This window comes from Coregonus clupeaformis, unplaced genomic scaffold (assembly GCF_020615455.1).
Source record: "Coregonus clupeaformis isolate EN_2021a unplaced genomic scaffold, ASM2061545v1 scaf0182, whole genome shotgun sequence".
NCBI lineage: Eukaryota > Metazoa > Chordata > Actinopteri > Salmoniformes > Salmonidae > Coregonus > Coregonus clupeaformis.
In genome coordinates, this window is record NW_025533637.1 from 482,517 (window position 1) to 505,036 (window position 22,520).

General features: G+C 43.3%; 1 protein-coding gene across 1 annotated transcript; it reads left to right on the forward strand.

Annotated features, from left to right (window-relative positions):
• Window positions 1-270: 270 nt before the first annotated feature.
• Window positions 271-1,304, forward strand: LOC121556049 (putative claudin-24). Its single transcript, XM_041869906.1, has one exon. It carries the CDS (start codon window positions 510-512, stop codon window positions 1,302-1,304), a length of 795 nt encoding a protein of 264 aa, XP_041725840.1. The 5' UTR covers window positions 271-509.
• Window positions 1,305-22,520: the final 21,216 nt, after the last annotated feature.

Here is a 22,520-nt window from a genome sequence, read left to right on the forward strand (position 1 = left end):
ATTTGGGACGCACATTAACCAGGAGGGCTGAGCCCAGACTTGGCTCTCTGTCGTGAATTGACAACAATCTGCATTTTAATAACTTCCTGTCTCTCTTTAATACCATCCCATGTGGCTGGGAGGGCTGGGCGGGCTGGGAGACGGGCAGGGCACGGTTCTCAGGGAGGCTGGCCATGTACCCTCCCTCCCCTGGTCCATTGGCAGAGCAGCAGCCTCAGCAGGAGGTAGGGGAGGGAAGAGGAGGGCCATGTGCCAGAGAGCCCCTCTCCTCCCAGCCTCCAGCCAGATGATGTGTGTTTCTGTGGAGTGGGACTGTTAGTGAAGGAGCTCTCCGTCTGCCCGTGAGCAGAACAGTAGTCAGCAGTAATTAGCAGGTGCTGTGAGAAGCCTCTCTGTTCCTACTGGCCATCAGGAGCTGCCAGACCTCTCGAGGACCTCTTCAGCAGCCAGAGAAGAGCTCTTGAGGGTCAGCGGAGTGCAGAGGGAGGCCAGAGAGGGGCGGGAGAACCATGAAACAGTGTGCCTCCACTCTGGAGCTGTTGGCGATGGTAGTGTACATGGCAGCCTGGCTGTGTGCTCTGGCCACCACCCTGATGTCCCAGTGGCTGACCCTGTCCACAGAACTCTTGCTCACAGAGAGCTATGAGCTGGGTCTCTGGGAGACCTGTGTGGTCCAGGACATGGGGGGGATGGAGTGTCGACCCTACGACAGCCTGCTTGGCCTGCCTCAGGACATCAAGGTGGCCCGTGTCTTCATGTGTATCTCCCTGGCTGTGGGTCTGCTGGGCCTGCTGCTGGCTATCCCTGGTCTCTACCTGGTCAACAGCTTCAGCCAGGGGCTGGAGGGCTGCAGGGCCAAGAGGATCCTGAAGGTGGCAGGAGGGGTGCTGGGGATGATAGCTGGGGTGCTGTCTCTGATCCCTGTTTCCTACGTCGCCCACCTGACGGTAATGCGCTACTTTGATGAGTCGGTGCCTGAGGTGGTGCCGCGCTGGGAGTTTGGTGATGCCCTGTTCTGCGGCTGGGTGGGGGGGTTCCTCCTGCTGGTGGCTGGATTACTCCTGTTTGCATCCTGTCTGGGGCCTCTGGCAGATCATTCCAGGGGCCCCCAGGCAGACTATTACGGAGCCCCCCAGGCAGACCATTCCAGGGGCCCCCAGGCAGACTATTACGGAGCCCCCCAAGCAGACCATTCCAGGGGACCCCAGGCAGACTATTACGGAGCACCCCAGGCAGATCCCCCGAAGAGATATGAGGTCCGGAGTACGGATCATTCCTTCAGAAAACCTCCAAAATATGTCTGAGGGGAGGGGAGGGGAGGGGAGGTGGAGGGGAGGGGAGAAGAGGGAGTGGAGGGGAGTGGAAGGGAGAAGAGAAGAGGGGAGAAGAGAGGAGATACGAGGTCCGGAGTATGGATCAATCCTCCAGGAAATCTACAGAGTATGTCTGAGAAGAGGGGAGGAGAGGACGTGGAGGGGAGGGGAGGGGAGAGGAGGGGAGGGGACGTGGAGGGGAGGGGAGGGGAGGGGACGTGGAGGGGAGGGGAGAGGCAGTCTGGAAGGTTTATGGATGGTTCCGCCTCTCTTGAAAATAGTTAAACAGCCTGAGAACCAGCCTTGGCTCTGACTGACTAAAGCAACTATATGCTTCTATGTCAAACCCACTCGCGTTACATAGAGCAACTTTCACAACACAACATTTATTTTTTAAATGTCAAATTTAGAGGAAATTGTTGGGATGTAAACCTGCTTACAGCCTCACCCAATCCTCTCTGATTCTATAAAGCCTGTCTGCAGGTAACTCTTTCAGACAAATATTTGTTTTAATAATGTCAATTTAATGTAGAAATTAAACACTTGATATACAGTAATTGCAATAAATAATAATTTAGTGTTAAATATAAGTATATGTTCACTGAATTTAAGATGTTTTTGTAAATAATAGTTTACAATTATATCAATCATAAATCAATCATCTACCGTAAAGAATTGATCTGAATTACATTGGTTTCCCGCTAACATGCTGAAGTTGACAAAATACTACTGTATTGAAGTATGATTTCCATCCAGACTACAATGTAACTGGTTTCTTCATCTTTTCCCAACGAGTTCCAACCAGCCATGTAGATGGGTTAGGGTTAGTTCCAACCAGCCATGTAGATGGGTTAGGGTTAGTTCCAACCAGCCATGTAGATGGGTTAGGGTTAGTTCCAACCAGCCATGTAGATGGGTTAGGGTTAGTTCCAACCAGCTATGTAGATGGGTTAGGGTTAGTTCCAACCAGCCATGTAGATGGGTTAGGGTTAGTTCCAACCAGCTATGTAGATGGGTTAGGGTTAGTTCCAACCAGCCATGTAGATGGGTTAGGGTTAGTTCCAACCAGCCATGTAGATGGGTTAGGGTTAGTTCCAACCAGCCATGTAGATGGGTTAGGGTTAGTTCCAACCAGCTATGTAGATGGGTTAGGGTTAGTTCCAACCAGCCATGTAGATGGGTTAGGGTTAGTTCCAACCAGCCATGTAGATGGGTTAGGGTTAGTTCCAACCAGCCATGTAGATGGGTTAGGGTTAGTTCCAACCAGCCATGTAGATGGGTTAGGGTTAGTTCCAACCAGCCATGTAGATGTGGTGAGTGCCAACATTCTGCAGAATCTACAGAGATATGGCTGTATGGTACTGTAGTCCACTACACAATGCTATAATAATGTAATCTACTACACAATGCTATGATACTGTAGTCCACTACACAATGCTATGATACTGTAGTCTACCCTACACAATGCTATGATACTGTAGTCTACTACACAATGCTATGATACTGTAGTCCACTACACAATGCTATGATACTGTAGTCTACCCTACACAATGCTATGATACTGTAATCTACTACACAATGCTATGATACTGTAGTCTACTGTACACAATGCTATGATACTGTAATCTACTACACAATGCTATGATACTGTAGTCTACTGTACACAATGCTATGATACTGTAGTCTACTACACAATGCTATGATACTGTAGTCTACTACACAATGCTATGATACTGTAGTCTACTACACAATGCTATGATACTGTAGTCTACTGTACACAATGCTATGATACTGTAGTCTACCCTACACAATGCTATGATACTGTAGTCTACTGTACACAATGCTATGATACTGTAGTCTACTACACAATGCTATGATACTGTAATCTACTACACAATGCTATGATACTGTAATCTACTACACAATGCTATGATACTGTAGTCCACTACACAATGCTATGATACTGTAGTCTACTACACAATGCTATGATACTGTAATCTACTACACAATGCTATGATACTGTAATCTACTACACAATGCTATGATACTGTAATCTACTACACAATGCTATGATACTGTAGTCCACTACACAATGCTATGATACTGTAATCTACTACACAATGCTATGATACTGTAGTCTACTGTACACAATGCTATGATACTGTAATCTACTACACAATGCTATGATACTGTAGTCTACTACACAATGCTATGATACTGTAGTCTACCCTACACAATGCTATGATACTGTAGTCTACCCTACACAATGCTATGATACTGTAGTCTACTGTACACAATGCTATGATACTGTAGTCTACTACACAATGCTATGATACTGTAGTCTACTACACAATGCTATGATACTGTAGTCTACTACACAATGCTATGATACTGTAATCTACTACACAATGCTATGATACTGTAGTCTACTACACAATGCTATGATACTGTAGTCTACTGTACACAATGCTATGATACTGTAGTCTACTGTACACAATGCTATGATACTGTAGTCTACTGTACACAATGCTATGATACTGTAGTCTACTGTACACAATGCTATGATACTGTAGTCTACTGTACACAATGCTATGATACTGTAGTCTACTACACAATGCTATGATACTGTAGTCTACTACACAATGCTATGATACTGTAATCTAATGCTATGATTGTAACGTATGATAATCTATAACTATGATACTGTAGTCTACTACACAATGCTATGATACTGTAATCTACTACACAATGCTATGATACTGTAGTCTACTGTACACAATGCTATGATACTGTAGTCTACTGTACACAATGCTATGATACTGTAGTCTACTGTACACAATGCTATGATACTGTAGTCTACTGTACACAATGCTATGATACTGTAGTCTACTGTACACAATGCTATGATACTGTAATCTAATGCTATGATTGTAACGTATGATAATCTATAACTATGATACTGTAGTCTACTATACAATGCTATGATACTGTAATCTAATGCTATGATTGTAACGTATGATAATCTATGAGTCTATGATGATAATCGTCCACATGTAGAGATTATTACTGGAGCACAACACTCCTGAGAAGGTTAGGTTCAGGTTAGGGTTAGGTTAGGGTTAGGTTAGGTTAGGGTTAGGGTTAGGGTTAGGGTTAGGGTTAGGGTTAGGTTAGGGTTAGGTTAGGTTAGGGTTAGGTTAGGGTTAGGGTTAGGGTTAGGGTTAGGGTTAGGTTAGGGTTAGGTTAGGTTCAGGTTAGGGTTAGGTTAGGGTTAGGTTAGGTTAGGGTTAGGTTAGGGTTAGGGTTAGGGTTAGGTTAGCATTACGGTTAAGGTTAGGGTTAGGGTTAGGTTAGGGTTTTGTTAGGGTGTCTGTCTGTCTGTGTGAGCATGGTTATAATGAGCTGTAGGGTTTGGGTTAGGGTTAGGGTTAGCATGGTTATAATGAGCTGTAGGGTTAGGGTTAGGGTTTGGGTTAGGGTTAGGGTTAGCATGGTTATAATGAGCTGTAGGGTTAGGGTTAGCATGGTTATAATGAGCTGTAGGGCTAGGGTTAGGGTTTGGGTTAGGGTTAGGGTTAGCATGGTTATAATGAGCTGTAGGGTTAGGGTTAGGGATAGGGTTTGGTTAGGGTGTCTGTCTGTCTGTCTGTGTCAACATGGTTATAATGAGCTGTACTGTAACAGAACATAAACATATAATGATGTAGTAATACAGTATTTTTGTTCTTTATCCATAATACTGCTGTATGTAAAGTATATGTATAAAAATAAGCATGTGTGTACTGGGTTAGGGTTAGGGTTAGGGTTAGCATGTGTGTACTGGGTTAGGGTTAGGGTTAGGGTTAGCATGTGTGTACTGGGTTAGGGTTAGGGTTAGGGTTAGCATGTGTGTACTGGGTTAGGGTTAGGGTTAGGGTTAGGGTTAGCATGTGTGTACTGGGTTAGGGTTAGGGTTAGGGTTAGGGTTAGCATGTGTGTACTGGGTTAGGGTTAGGGTTAGGGTTAGGGTTAGCATGTGTGTACTGGGTTAGGGTTAGGGTTAGGGTTAGGGTTAGCATGTGTGTACTGGGTTAGGGTTAGGGTTAGGGTTAGGGTTAGCATGTGTGTACTGTCACTACAGAATTGGTTAACATTATTTTACTGCTGTTTTCACCTCTGATAGTCAACCAAAAGTCAATATCAGTTGAGAACAAGTGAAGAGGTAGCCATCATGCCAGTCTGTTTGTGCCATCATGCCCATTCCCTGTCACTTATTGTCTTGCCAAACATGTTTGGTACAAACATCTGGGACAAGGCTAGCAAAGAGGGGTGTGAAGAAATGTAGAGTGAGTGAGCTATTCTTGACTCTGCTGGTTCCTGTCTGACAGAGTGGAGAGTGGCACTACTACAGGAGTGGACCCTCTTGATGTCAGAGACGGGGTGGAAGTGGAAACAGAACCATTGTGTTGCCATCTGAGAGTAGGTGACCATCTGAGAGTAGCACCTGCTACTGAATCACTCTACGGTCATTGTCTTATGTCAGATGGCGTCACTCCTAAGCCACGCTCGTCCCTCAACCCATCTGTCTTGTAGGACATGGACCTCATATTTAAATTGGAATATTCCCAAGCATTAGCCATTCAAAAATGAAAACATAGTTCCTTATTTATGATGTCACTGCGCTCTCATTAAATCTCTATGAATTAGGCAGAATAGCAATGTAACTTATTACTAAGGTTGTGACAGGGATTTAACAATTAGTGATTGTGAGAAAATAAAAACAAAATGGTGGCTTACCTCCTGCAAAAAAATGGGCAAGCACGTCGGCCACCAGTGACTTGATCAGCTGTTTAGCTAACTTGTAACATTAGCTGGCTAGCTGACATAGTTAACTAGCTAGCTCAACCTCACATACAGTGCATTCAGAAAGTATTCAGACCCCTTTACTTTTTCCACATTTTGTTACATTATGTTACGTTACAGCCTTATTCTAAAATGGATTAAATACATATTTTTAATCATCAATCTACACACAATACCCCGTAATGACAAAGCGAAAACAGGTTTTTTGAAACTTTTGCAAATTTATTAAAAATAAAAAACATAAATACCTTATTCATATAAATATTCAGACCCTTTGCTATGAGACTAGAAATTGAGCTCAGGTGCATCCTGTTTCCATTTATCATCCTTGAGATGTTTCTACAACTTGATTGGAGACCACCTGTTGTAAATTCAATTGATTGGACATGAGTGGTCCTCTGTAGCTCAGCTGGTAGAGCACGGCGCTTGTAATGCCAAGGTAGTGGGTTCGATCCCAGGGACCACCCATACACAAAAATGTATGCACGCATGACTGTAAGTCACTTTGGATAAAAGCTTCTGCTAAATGGCATATTATTATTATTATTATTTGGAAAGGCACACACCTATCTATATAAGGTCCCACGGTTGACAGTGCATGTCAGGGCAAAAACCAAGCCATGAGGTCAAAGGAATTGTCTGTAGAACTCCGAGAAAGGATTGTGTCGAGGCACAGATCTGGGGAAGGGTACCAAAAAATGTCTGCATCATTGAAGGGAAATACCTAGTCAGTCGTACAACTGAATGCATTCAACTGAAATGTGTCTTCCGCATTTAACCCAACTCCTCTGAATCAGAGAAGTGCTGGGGGCTGCCTTAATCGACATCATCGGTGAACAGTGGGTTAACTGCCTTGCTCAGGGGCAGAACGACAGATTTTTACCTTGTCAGCTCAGGGATTCAATACAGCAACCTTTCAGTTACTGGCCCAATGCTCCTACCCGCCAGGCTACCTTCCGCCCCAAGAACACAGTGGCCTCCATTATTCTTAAATGGAAGAAGTTTGGAACAACCAAAACTCTTCCTAGAGCTGGCCGGCTGCCCGTCCAAATTGAGCAATCGGGGGAGAAGGGCCTTGGTCAGGGAGGTGACCAAGAACCCGATGGTCACTCTGACAGAGGTTCAGAGTTCCTCTGTGGAGATGGGAGAATCTTCCAGAAGGACAACCATCTATGCAGCACTCCACCAATCAGGCATTTATAATATAAATAATATGCCATTTAGCAGACGCTTTTATCCAAAGCAACTTACAGTCATGTGCGCATACATTTTTACATATGGGTGGTCCCGGGGATTGAACCCACTACCCTGGCGTTACAAGCGCCATGCTCTACCAATTGAGCTACAGAGGAGGATTTATGTTCCAGACGGAAGCCACTCCTCAGTAAAAGGCACATGACAGCCCGCTTGGTGTTTGCCAAAAGGCACCTAAAGGACTCTCAGACCATGAGAAACAAGATTCTCTGGTCTGATAAAACCAAGATTGAAACATTTCCAAAAACCTGTGTTTGCTTTGGGGTATTGTGTGTAGATTGATGACAAATTATTATTTTTTTAAATCAATTTTAGAGTAAGGCTGTGATGTATCAAAATGTGGAAAAAGTTAAGGGGTCTGAATACTTTCCGAATGCACTGTAAACAGCTTGCATATTAAATGACCCTGAAGTTGTAGACATGCAGCCCCAAAATTAGGAGCGACAGTTATTAGAAATCAGCAGCAGCTGACTTGGGAGGGGATTCGCGGTAGAACAGCTGCTTCATTAAAACTCATGATAATGTTAGCTACTACAGTAGCCAGCTAGCTAGTAGAACAGCTGCTTCATTAAAACTCATGATAATGTTAGCTACTACAGTAGCCAGCTAGCTAGTAGAACAGCTGCTTCATTAAAACGCATGATAATGTTAGCTACTACAGTAGCCAGCTAGCTAGTAGAACAGCTGCTTCATTAAAACTCATGATAATGTTAGCTACTACAGTAGCCAGCTAGCTAGTAGAACAGCTGCTTATTAAAACGCATGATAATGTTAGCTACTACAGTAGCCAGCTAGCTAGTAGAACAGCTGCTTCATTAAAACTCATGATAATGTTAGCTACTACAGTAGCCAGCTAGCTAGTAGAACAGCTGCTTCATTAAAACGCATGATAATGTTAGCTACTACAGTAACCAGCTAGCTAGTAGAACAGCTGCTTCATTAAAACTCATGATAATGTTAGCTACTACAGTAGCCAGCTAGCTAGTAGAACAGCTGCTTCATTAAAACTCATGATAATGTTAGCTACTACAGTAGCCAGCTAGCTAGTAGAACAGCTGCTTCATTAAAACGCATGATAATGTTAGCTACTACAGTAGCCAGCTAGCTAGTAGAACAGCTGCTTCATTAAAACTCATGATTATGTTAGCTACTACAGTAGCCAGCTAGCTAGTAGAACAGCTGCTTCATTAAAACTCATGATAATGTTAGCTACTACAGTAGCCAGCTAGCTAGTAGAACAGCTGCTTCATTAAAACGCATGATAATGTTAGCTACTACAGTAGCCAGCTAGCTAGTAGAACAGCCGCTTCATTAAAACTCATGATTATGTTAGCTACTACAGTAGCCAGCTAGCTAGTAGAACAGCTGCTTCATTAAAACTCATGATAATGTTAGCTACTACAGTAGCCAGCTAGCTAGTAGAACAGCTGCTTCATTAAAACGCATGATAATGTTAGCTACTACAGTAACCAGCTAGCTAGTAGAACAGCTGCTTCATTAAAACGCATGATAATGTTAGCTACTACAGTAGCCAGCTAGCTAGTAGAACAGCTGCTTCATTAAAACTCATGATTATGTTAGCTACTACAGTAGCCAGCTAGCTAGTAGCTGGGTCATTCCTACTATGCAGTGCCTTTTGGATATCTAAACTTTTGGGGGGAAAAGTATATATTTTTCAGTTTTTTTAGTATTCTATCAGAAAAACATATTGGTCAAACTCAGGGCCCGGTTGCATTAAACACCTTAAGTACATTTTCCCCTGATATTTTCCCTTAAAGTTTCCTTAACTTTCAGTAATTTGCACAAAACATTTAAAGGTGAATTTAATTAAGTGAAAAAGTTGAGGATGCCCATGAGACCCGTTAACTGCTTCATTCAGTAAAAGGAGCATTTCAGTAAACAGAATTTGTGGAGGTGAATGTTGCTTTCAGCTGTCCTGGTTACAAAAGGAAAACATCAACGACTTGGTGTCTGTTGACTTGGTGTCTCCCTGACTTTTTGACTGTTGATTTGGTGTCTCCCTGATTTGGTGTCTCTCTGACTTGGTGTCTGTAGAATCGATTTCCATGTCCTGACATAGTACATTCGGGAGCAGCTTAGTAATGTAATTTACTCGAGTTCTGGGATAGGACATTGTTTTTTCACCAGGAACGGTCACATTTCTTACCATGGAGCTGCCCAGAATCACGGCTGGCGAGAAGGACGAGGAAATTCGCCCACTCCCACGCTTCACAGGATGCAGGCCTCCGACAGATGGAGAAGCCCCGCTCGATCCAGAGCAGGGACGGAAGGTTGCCGACTTCGAAATCGTAGTAGTAGGCACTGCGGCCGCAGACACAGGCACCCCCAGCGATGAAGGTGCAGGAAGATCAGGCTCCAGGACGGAGAAACTATTTGTTGTTTGTATCCACTCCGGGCCTCTCATTGGGAGTGCAGACTGCTTTGTGGGAGGTCGCTGTCTTCGGCTTCCACGGCTCCTGACATGCGACCATCGTTGACTGCCTTTCTCCTCATACTGTGCTCCTTCGACAGCGCTATCAGATGGGGGAGCTCCGGGCAACACCGGCCAGTCGGATAACGACAAACGACAAGGTGGAGATGCATCCAACAAGCGCAAACACCATCCAGCCACTGGCGTAGAAAATGTAAACATTCCACTCTGCTTTTTCCCCAGTTTCTTACGTAGGCTGGCGACTTGAGTGATCAAGGAATCCACCTCAAGCCTATAATCCTTGGCAAGTAAACAATTGCCGCATTGGAACTCAAAGTGATCCGGTTTGTCCCGAAACAAAGTAACAAAATAGATACAGCTCCTACAGCGCTGGAACCGTTCATTTAGTTCTCCAGACAAAGAGGGTTCCATTGCAAAACTCATCTGGTACCGACTTTGTTAGCTTGATGGCTAGCAGTTTAGCGTCTCTGTAAAGCAGGCTTCAACCTGTCTCTTGATGGCTAGCAGCTTACCTAGGTTAGTGGCTCTTTCAAGCAGACTTTAACCTGTCAGTTAAGCGGGATTCCGGGACAAGAGATAGTGGTCCTAGCTGTTAAAAGCTAACCGCGATGCGGAATCCATGCAAAAACACGTTTTGTATTTATGTCTAAGAAAGATTGGTTATGTTTTATTTAAAATAACAAACTGAGTGTTTCCAGCATACAGTGTTCAGCTGCGCATTCTGATGACGTCTCTTGGTTTCTCTCCCTGACATGCTGTCTGTTGACTTGGTGTCGGTTCACTTGGTTTCTCTCTGACTTGGAGTCTGTTGACTTGGTTTCTGATGACTTGGTGTCTCCCCGACCTGGTGTCTGTGGACGTGATGTCTGCTGACTTGGTCTCTCCATGACTTGGTGTCTGTTGACTTGATGTCTGTTGACTTGGTGTCTGTTAACTTGGTGTCTGTTGAATTGGTGTCTGTTGAATTGGTGTCTCCCTGACTTGATCTCTGTTGTTTGGTGTCTCCCTGACTTTGTGTGTCCCTGACTTGGTGTCTGTTGATTTGTTGTCTGTTTACTTGGTGTCTGTTGACTTGGTGTCTCCCTTACTTGATGTCTGTTGACTTGGTGTCCATTGCCTTGACGTCTGTTGACTTGGTGTCTGTTGACTTGGGGTATGTTGACTTGGTGTCTCCTTGACTTGCCGACTGTTGACTTGGTGTCTCCTTGACTTGTGTGTGTTGACTTGCTGTCTCCCTGACTTGGTTTCTCCCTGACTTGGTGTCTGTTGACTTGGTGTCTGTTTAATTGGTGTCTCCCTTACTTGTGTCTGTTGACTTGGTGTCTCCCTGACTTGGTGACTCCCTGACTTGATGTCTGTTGAGTTGGTGTCTCTTGACTTGCTGCTCCCTGACTTGGTGTCTTTTGACTTGGGGTATGTTGACTTGGTGTCTCCTTGACTTGCCGACTGTTGACTTGGTGTCTCCTTGACTTGTGTGTGTTGACTTGCTGTCTCCCTGACTTGGTGTCTCCTGACTTGGTGTCTGTTTAATTGGTGTCTCCCTGACTTGTGTCTGTTGACTTGGTGTCTTCTTGACTTGGTGACTCCCTGACTTGATGTCTGTTGGTGTCTCTTGTCTTGCTGTCTCCTTGACTTGCTGTCTGTTGACATAGTGTCTCCCTGACTTGTGTGTATTGACTTGGTGTCTCCCTGACTTGGTGTCTGTTGACTTGGTGTCTGTAGAATTGGTGTCTCCCTGACTTGTGTCTGTTGACTTGGTGTCTCCCTGACTTGGTGTCTCCCTGACTTGCTGTCTCCCTGACTTAATGTCTCCCTGACTTGGTGTCTGTTGACTTGGTGTCTGTAGAATTGGTGTCTCCCTGACTTGTGTCTGTTGACTTGGTGTCTCCCTGACTTGGTGTCTGACAGGTGTCCCTGACTTGGTGTCTGTTGAGTTGGTGTGTTGACTTGGTGCCTCCCTGACTTGGTGTCTGTTGACTTGGTGTCTGTTGACTTGGTGTCTCCCTGACTTGTGTCTGTTGACTTGGATGTGTCCCTAACTTGCTGTCTCCCTGACTTGGTGTCTGTTGACTTGGTGTCTCCCTGACATGGTGTCTGTTGACTTTGTGTCTCCCTGACTTGGTGTCTCCCTGACTTGGTTTCTGTTGACTTGGTGTCTCCCTGACATGGTGTCTGTTGAGTTGGTGTCTCTTGACTTGCTGCTCCCTGACTTGGTGTCTTTTGACCTGGGGTTATGTTGACTTGGTGTCTCCTTGACTTGCCGACTGTTGACTTGGTGTCTCCTTGACTTGTGTGTGTTGACTTGCTGTCTCCCTGACTTGGTGTCTCCTGACTTGGTGTCTGTTTAATTGGTGTCTCCCTGACTTGTGTCTGTTGACTTGGTGTCTTCTTTACTTGGTGACTCCCTGACTTGATGTCTGTTGGTGTCTCTTGTCTTGCTGTCTCCTTGACTTGCTGTCTGTTGACTTAGTGTCTCCCTGACTTGTGTGTATTGACTTGGTGTCTCCCTGACTTGGTGTCTGTTGACTTGGTGTCTGTAGAATTGGTGTCTCCCTGACTTGTGTCTGTTGACTTGGTGTCTCCCTGACTTGCTGTCTCCCTGACTTAATGTCTCCCTGACTTGGTGTCTGTTGACTTGGTGTCTGTAGAATTGGTGTCTCCCTGACTTGTGTCTGTTGACTTGGTGTCTCCCTGACTTGGTGTCTGACAGGTGTCCCTGACTTGGTGTCTGTTGAGTTGGTGTGTTGACTTGGTGCCTCCCTGACTTGGTGTCTGTTGACTTGGTGTCTGTTGACTTGGTGTCTCCCTGACTTGTGTCTGTTGACTTGGATGTGTCCCTAACTTGCTGTCTCCCTGACTTGGTGTCTGTTGACTTGGTGTCTCCCTGACATGGTGTCTGTTGACTTTGTGTCTCCCAGACTTGGTGTCTCCCTGACTTGGTTTCTGTTGACTTGGTGTCTCCCTGACATGGTGTCTGTTGACTTGGTGTCTCCCTGACTTGCTATCTCCCTGACTTAATGTCTCCCTGACTTGGTGTCTGTTGAGTTGGTGTGTTGACTTGGTGCCTCCCTGACTTGGTGTCTGTTGACTTGGTGTCTGTTGACTTGGTGTCTGTTGACTTGGATGTGTCCCTAACTTGCTGTCTCCCTGACTTGGTGTCTGTTGACTTGGTGTCTCCCTGACTTGGTGTCTGTTGACTTGGTGTCTCCCTGACTTGGTGTCTGTTGCGTTGGTGTCTCCCTGACTTGGTGTCTCCCTGACTTGGTTTCTGTTGACTTGGTGTCTCCCTGACTTGGTGTCTGTTGCGTTGGTGTCTCCCTGACTTGGTGTCTCCCTGACTTGGTTTCTGTTGACTTGGTGTCTGTTGACTTGGTGTCTGTCAATGTATAGCCAGTTTCCCTCAGGGTGGCAGTTATGTAACACACCAGTACCAAACATACAGCAATGAACTTATAGAGATAAAAACATGATGTTCTCACATAAATACATTCCTCTGGAGCCTGTAGTGACCACAAACTGACAGCCTGTGATTGACAGAGAGAGACACAGAGTACTGATGATAGAGAGACATGGGGAACTGATGATAGAGAGACATAGGGAACTGATGATAGAGAGACATAGGGAACTGATGATAGAGAGACATGGGGAACTGATGATAGAGAGACATAGGGAACTGACGATAGAGAGACATGGGGAACTGATGATAGAGAGACATAGGGAACTGATGATAGAGAGACATGGGGAACTGATGATAGAGAGACATAGGGAACTGATGATAGAGAGACATGGGGAACTGTTGATAGAGAGACATGGGGAACTGATGATAGAGAGACATGGGGAACTGATGATAGAGAGACATGGGGAACTGATGATAGAGAGACATAGGGAACTGATGATAGAGAGACATAGGGAACTGATGATAGAGAGACATGGGGAACTGATGATAGAGAGACATGGGGAACTGATGATAGAGAGACATAGGGAACTGATGATAGAGAGACATAGGGAACTGACGATAGAGAGACATGGGGAACTGATGATAGAGAGACATAGGGAACTGATGATAGAGAGACATGGGGAACTGATGATAGAGAGACATGGGGAACTGATGATAGAGAGACATAGGGAACTGATGATAGAGAGACATAGGGAACTGACGATAGAGAGACATGGGGAACTGATGATAGAGAGACATAGGGAACTGATGATAGAGAGACATAGGGAACTGATGATAGAGAGACATAGGGAACTGATGATAGAGAGACATGGGGAACTGATGATAGAGAGACATGGGGAACTGATGATAGAGAGACATGGGGAACTGATGATAGAGAGACATGGGGAACTGATGATAGAGAGACATGGGGAACTGACGATAGAGAGACATGGGGAACTGACGATAGAGAGACATAGGGAACTGATGATAGAGAGACATAGGGAACTGATGATAGAGAGACATAGGGAACTGATCGGTTAGTGGACTAGTCAGGATGGACTGAGTTAATGTGGTAGTTACCACCCAACCCTTTGGCACTGGGGTCTGTGGTGCCTCAGAAAGGGCACCACTGTCTTCCCTGATAGCAGCAGAGAGGTTTAGGAAAACAGGGAACAGTGAGGCCCTGCATTGAAAATGACCTTCTTAATGATTCTGAGATGTTCTCTGTGATTACTGCATAATAACTGCTGGGAGACTGAGTACTGTGTATCTTCACAGTCTAAATGGCCTGGACTGTAAACAAGTTAAATCACCTCAATTATGCAGATTGCCGATAGTGTAGAAAATATTGTTTAGACAATTCCAAATATTTTCTCTGTTCGGATAATTTGTGGAAAATGATTGCATAAGTGTAAATGTGACTAGTTTAGCTACTCCATCTCTCAGCATTTGAATTCAGTGATGGTTTTGTCAGACCTGAATCAAGGTCTTTTGGCTGTTTTAAGTTCCCTTTTTCCTGAATTGCTGTTAGCTCAGATCTGAGCAACATTGTTGTACAGCTTGACGTTAAATGTCCTTCCGCTGGTCCTGGGGGCCTTGTTAAAAGTCCAATGCAGCTGTTTTTTTATCTCAATATCAAATCATTTCTGGGAAATAATTAAGTACCTTACTGTGATTGTTTTTAAGTAAAATGGTCAAAAAGTAACTAAAATGGCTTCTTAGCAAAGAGCAATTTCTCAAGCAAGAATTTAGCTAGGACTCTGGAGGTAGTCTGAGTGGGGAAAACTGAGAACTAGCTGTTATTAGTCTATTAACTAATTTACCGCCAGGTGATGTCACCAGGTGGACCAAAACTCCAACCCACCAAAACTGGCTGAAATTTCAGGCCGTCTTTCCAAAACAGCTCTTACACTAAAAGGGAATTATCATAATTTTCACAATTTCACAGTATTATATTTCATCCTGATAGTGTGGAAATATATATAGGTTAAAGGTTTTATTTAGGTTTCATTTATTCACACCAAAGTAAAGAAGTGACAGACAAAACAGTCCAGATAAAAACTGTTAAAAACGGTGTGCAGGTGAGGTTGGAAGCTCAAAAGGGATGATATGAAAACCACACCACTAATATAAGTAAAAAATAAATAAATAAAGTTGAAAACCACACTACTAATATAATACAAAAAACAAAGTGTTCAGTCAGTTAAACAAAACACATGGATTATAATTGTACATGATATAATCAGTAAACAAGAAAAAACATGTTTGATTATGTGCATGTGTGTGTGTCAGAGAGTTAGGCTACATGGAGGAGATTACTGAGTAGTTTGGTTCATCAGGCTGACCCCCAGTCTCCATGGAGGAGATTACTGAGTAGTTTGGTTCATCAGGCTGACCCCCAGTCTTCATGGAGGAGATTACTGAGTAGTTTGGTTCATCAGGCTGACCCCCAGTCTTCATGGAGGAGATAACTGAGTAGTTTGGTTCATCAGGCTGACCCCCAGTCTTCATGGAGGAGATTACTGAGTAGTTTGGTTCATCAGGCTGACCCCCAGTCTTCATGGAGGAGATTACTGAGTAGTTTGGTTCATCAGGCTGACCCCCAGTCTCCATGGAGGAGATTACTGAGTAGTTTGGTTCATCAGGCTGACCCCCAGTCTTCATGGAGGAGATTACTGAGTAGTTTGGTTCATCAGGCTGACCCCCAGTCTCCATGGAGGAGATTACTGAGTAGTTTGGTTCATCAGGCTGACCCCCAGTCTCCATGGAGGAGATTACTGAGTAGTTTGGTTCATCAGGCTGACCCCCAGTCTTCATGGAGGAGATTACTGAGTAGTTTGGTTCATCAGGCTGACCCCCAGTCTTCATGGAGGAGATTACTGAGTAGTTTGGTTCATCAGGCTGACCCCCAGTCTCCATGGAGGAGATTACTGAGTAGTTTGGTTCATCAGGCTGACCCCCAGTCTTCATGGAGGAGATTACTGAGTAGTTTGGTTCATCAGGCTGACCCCCAGTCTTCATGGAGGAGATTACTGAGTAGTTTGGTTCATCAGGCTGACCCCCAGTCTCCATGGAGGAGATTACTGAGTAGTTTGGTTCATCAGGCTGACCCCCCAGTCTTCATGGAGGAGATTACTGAGTAGTTTGGTTCATCAAGCTGATCCCCAGTCTTCATGGAGGAGATAACTGAGTAGTTTGGTTCATCAGGCTGACCCCCAGTCTTTGCTTAAAGTTATTGAGGGATGGGGAGGTTCTGGCAATGTGAAGATAAGAATTCCAGAGTTTGGTACCTCTGTATCTGATAGATAATTGACTATGTGAGGTGTGGCAGTGGGGAGGGTGAAGGTTATCACAGTGTCTTGTGTTATATAGATAGATTTCAGAATTAACATGGAAGAATCCATTGAAGGGTTTAGTAAACTGTCTGGGAGGTATGATTATTTGTAGATGAAAGTGCATAATTGGCATACATTAATGTCGTAAATAGACAAGATATTCAGTTTCTTAACCTCTTAAGGATCGGACCCTTTTTTTCAATTTTCACCTAAAATGACATACCCAGATCTAATTGCCTGTAGCTCAGGACCTGAAACAAGGGTCCGGTATGGTATATTATTGATACCATTTGAAAGGAAACACTTGGAAGTTTGTGAAAATTTGAAATTAATGTAGGAGAATATAATTAGATCTGGTAAAAGATAATACAAACAAATAACATGTGTTTTCTATTTTCAAATGCAAGAGAAAGGCCACAAAATAATATTGCAGTTTAGGCGCAATTTAGATTTTGGCCACTAGATGGCAGCAGTGTGTGTGCAAAGTTTCAGATTGATCCAGTGAAGCATTGCAATACTGGACTATTTTGTATCAAGTCTGCCCAAATATGCCGAATTGGTCAACTGATATATTTTCAATTACATAACCATAGAGAACATACAAAAATGGTATGGTAATACAAAATGTAAGTTTACACACACCCAGAAATGTCATACATGATGGATCATTAGCTTATACACTAACTTTCACACATCTAGATGGCCGGGCGGGGTGGGGTGTGGAGCCAGAGACAGCAGGGGTTCAAACTGTAGAACCCAGTTCCTACATTTGAATATAAAAATTGATTTTATCAGACAAAACTATGCTACACTTTATCTCTGGGACCCTTGGTTACTGAAAGTAAGTACATTATTTACCTTCAGAGGTGAATGTATCAAACCAGTTGCCATGATATGTTTTTTGTTGTTGTGCAATAGTGTGGTATTTTGTCACTGTAATAGCTACTGTAAATTGGACAGCGCAGTTAGATTAACAAGAATTTAAGCTTTCTGCCCATATAAGACATGTCTATATCCTGGAAAGTTTGCTGTTACTTACAACAGTCATGCTAATCACATTAGCACACGTTAGCTCAACCGTCCCGTATATGGGACACCGATCCTGAAGAGGTTAAACAAAGGTGCAGATGGAGCCAGGTATTTAGAGGAGGTGGCTAGTCTTGCTAATTTATTTTGTATGATGAGTAATTTGTGTAGATAGGAGGCATACGTACCCGGCCCAGACAATATTCCAGTAAATGAGATATGGGTAAATTAAGCTACAGTATAGAGTTAGGAAGCAAGCCTGATGAACCAAGCCACTAATCTTTCTGATGATACCAACAGATGCTATGTGGATGACACTCAACTACTTTTTTCCTTTTCTCCTTCTGACACCCAAGTGGCGACACGCATCTCTGCTTGCCTGGCAGATATCTCAACTTGGATGTCAGTTCTTGAAATGTTCCGTATTGACTGACCTTCATGTCTTAAAGTAATGATGGACTGTCGTTTCTCTTTGCTTATTTGAGCTGTTCTTGCCATAATATGGACTTGGTCTTTTACCAAATAGGGCTATCTTCTGTATACCACCCCTACCTTGCCACAACACAACTGATTGGCTCAAACGCATTAAGAAGGAAAAAAATTCCACAAATTAACTTTTAAGAAAGCACACCTTTTAATTTAAATGTTATTCCAGGTGACTACATCATGAAGCTGGTTGAGAGAATGCCAAGAGTGTGCAAAGCTGTCATCAAGGCAAAGAAGAATCTCAAATATAAAATAACACTTTTTTGGTTACTAAATGTTATTTCATAGTTTTGATGCCTTCACTATTATTCTACAATGTAGAAAATAGTAAAAAATAAAGAAAAACCCTGGAATGAGTAGGTGTGTCCAAACTTTTGACTGGTACTGTACGTTAGAGGCTCAGTATTCGAGGAAGACACTGATTTCACCAAAGAGGCACCAATCTCATCATAACCTGCTGCTGATACCTTTAAGTTACCAATGACCTCCATCACCTCCACCACCTCCATCACCTCCATCACATCAGGAGGATCAAACTGAAGCAGAGAAGGGAAATGTCCCTTAATGTAATCCAAGGGATTTACATCAGTTCTCTAATTTCTTTAACAGAGAGGAACGCACATTCACAAAAAAGTTATTAAATTCACATGAAACAACATCAGGATCACTATAGGTCTTATTTCCAACAATAAATAGAGATGGGATAGTTGGAGATGCCTTTTTCTTATTCAACAGTTGATTGATGATTTTCCAAGTTGACTTTATAGTATTTATGGATTTTTGGAATTTGTTAGTAAAATATATTTTGGGGGATATCCGAAGTAGGTGAGTCAATTTGTTCTTATACTTTTTGTAATTTGCAGAATTCAGGGGAGAGGAATTTGTGAGAAACTTTTTATACAACTTTATTTTTAGACCAGTTGTAGACCAAGGTTTCCAGAACCTTCTGCTGCTTACATGATTTAACTAAGGGAAAGCAGGGGTGAAATACAGAATTGAAAGACGTGAGAAAAGTCTGGTAAGCAGACTCCACATCGGCCTGATTATAAACATTCTCCCATGAAATATCATCAATTAACATCTTAAAATACTCACAATTACTTTTGTTAAATATTCTAGATTTAATGCTATTAATCATTCCCATTTGTTCATTTTCAGCTGCCAAAGAGAAGTGGAAAATTGGAAAGTGGTCAGAAATGTCAGTATAAAGTATACCTGTATTAGCCACATTATTCAAAGAATTTGTAAATAATATTATCAATAAGGGTGGCAGATGAACTGGTCACTCTTGTGGGCTTATAGATGAGGGAATACAGATAGTCTGGAGTATAAAGTATAAAAAAAAGTCCAGTTGCCAGGACCACAAATACAAATTCCATCTAGACACCATTGCCCTAGAGCACTCTAAAAATAAGCACCACAGGTAACTTCCACAAAGCTTTGAACGATCTGAGAGACAAGGCAAGAAGGGCCTTCTACGCCATCAAAAGGAACATAACATTCAACATACCAATTAGGATTTGGCAAAAAATACTTGAATCAGTTATATAACCCATTGCCCTCTGTGGTTGTGAGGTCTGGGGTCCGCTCACCAACCAAGAATTCACAAAATGGGACAAACACCAAATTGACACTCCGCATACAGAATTCTGCAAAATATATCCCCCATGTACAACGTAAAACACCAAATAATGCATGCAGAGTAGAATTAGGCCGATACCCGCTAATTATCAAAATCCAGAAAAGCGCCGTTAAATTCTACAACCACCTAAAAGGAAGCGTTTCCCTAACCTTCCATAACAAAGCCATCACCTACAGAGAGATGAACCTGGAGAAGAGTCCCCTAAGCAAGCTGGTCCTGGGGCTCTGTTCACAAACACAAACAGACCCCACAGAGCCCCAGGACAGCAACACAATTAGACCCAACCAAATCATGAGAAAACAAAAAGACAATTACTTGACACATTGGAAAGAATTAACAAAAAAACTGAGCAAACTAGAATGCTATTTGGCCCTAAACAGAGAGTACACAGTGGCAGAATACCTGACCACCATGACTGACCCAAACTTAAGGAAAGCTTTGACTATGTACAGACTCAGTGAGCATAGCTTTGCTATTGAGAGAGGCTGCCGTAGGCAGACCTGGCTCTCAAGAGGAGACAGACTATGTGCACACTGCCCACAAAATGAGGTGGAAACTGAGCTGCACTTCCTAACTTCCTGCCAAATGGATGACCATATTAGACAGACCCACAAAGAATTCCAAAACAAATCCAATTTTGATAAACCCATATCTATTGGGTGAAATACCACATTGTGCCATCACAGCAGCAACATGTGTGAGCTGTTGCCACAAGAAAAGGGAAACCAGTGAAGAACAAACACCATTGTAAATATAAACCATATTTATGTTGATTTATTTTCATCATTTAGCAGATGCTCTTATCTAGAGCGACTTACAGTTAGTGAGTGCATACATTATTTTTTAATTTTTCATACTGGCCCCCCTTTGGAATTGAACCCACAACCCTGGCGTTGCAAACACCATGCTCTACTAACTGAGCTACATCCCTGCCGGCCATTCCCTCCCCTACCCTGGATGACACTGGGCCAATTGTGCGCCGCCCCATGGGTCTCCCGGTCGCGGCCGGCTACGACAGAGTAAAACAAACACCTTAGACCACTGCGCCACTCGGCAGGTTTTCCCTTTTGTACTTTAACTATTTGCATATTGTTACAACACTGTGTATAGACATAATATGACATTTGAAATGTCTTTATTCCTTTGCAACGTGAGTGAGTGTAATGTTTACTGCCATTTTTAAAATTGTTTATTTAACTTTTGTTTATTATCTATTCCACTTGCTTTGGCAACGTAAAGATATGTTTCCAATGCCAATAAAGCCCTTTCAATTGAATTGAGTTGAATTTAATTAAGAGAAAGAGAGAGAGATTTTACATCTGGCTAGAAATTAATAAGGAAGTTATCTCAACAGAGAAACATGTCCTTATGTGTGCCACCTACACTGAGTGCACAAAACATTAGGAACACCTTCCTAATATTGAGTTGCACCCCCTTTTGCCCTCAGAACAGCCTAATTTCGTCAGGCATGGACTCTACAAGTTGTCGAAAGCATTCCACAGGGATACTGGTCCATGTTGACTCCAGTGCTTCTCACCGTTCTGTCAAGTTGGCTGGATGTCCTTTGGGTGGTGGACCATTCTTGATACACACGGGAAACTGTTGAGCATGAAAAACCCAGCAACATTGCAGTTCTTGACACGCTCAAACTGATGCGCCTGGCACCTACTACCATACCCCGTTCAAAGGCACTTAAATCTTTTGTCTTGCCCATTCACTCTCTGAATGGCACACATACACAATCCATGTCTCAATTGTCTCAAGGCTTAAAAATCCTTGTTTAATCTGTCTCCTCCCCTTCATCTAGACTGATTGAAGTGGATTTAAAAAGTGATATCAATAATGGATCATAGCTTTTACTGGCCTATTTCGAATCTGCCATTCCTCTAATTTTCTTTTGAAAACTCAGCAACTCAATGCCTTCCTGAAGACAACTAATGTATACGAAACGCTTCAGTTTGGTTTTAGACCCCATCATAGCACTGGGACTGCACTCATGAAGGTGGTAAATTACCTTTTAATGGCGTCAGACCAAGGCTCCCGGTCTGTCCTCGTGCAACTAGAACTTAGTGCACTCTACCCTCAGAAATCATATGCCAAATGGACAGCAAGTCACGTCTCAAGGGTGAAATGCCAATTTTCGAAACTACCTCAGAAAGTACGTTTTGCGGTTTTTATTTTTTTGTCAATTATCCATTGCTAATGAGCCGTATGGATATATATTTTCCTTTTTTTATGTGATTTTGTCCATAAGGCCTATGTTATGTCCACATCAGGCATATAATACTCCAAATGGGCAAAATGTCAACTTGAGATCATAGGAGTCAACCCCAATGTTAGCTGACCATGTGCAAATGGCTCATATAACATCCAAATGGCACATCTAAGTATTGAAAGTACCAAATCAGTATGTTATGTCCATTTGCCACTGTAAAAAGGCCGTCCTGCTACTCTCCTCTCTACCTAACTTCCCCTCACAGTGGGGCGGCAGGTAGCTTAGTGGTTAAGAGCGTTGTACCAGTAACCGAAAGGTCGCTGGTTCTAATCCCCAAGCCGACTAGGTGAAAAATCTGTCGATGTGCCCTTGAGCAAGGCACTTAACCCTAATTGCTCCTGTAAATCTCTCTGGATAAGAGCGTCTGCTAAATGACCAATTTATTTATATTATATTTACAGTCCCTTCAGTTTCCCTTAGTTTGGCTGCTCAGCCTACCTAGGTCCCGTGTAGCTCAGT

Bases quoted from the DNA above. Each gene is read 5' to 3' on its own strand.
- LOC121556049 (XM_041869906.1), top strand. From the start codon at position 510: ATGAAACAGTGTGCCTCCACTCTGGAGCTGTTGGCGATGGTAGTGTAC.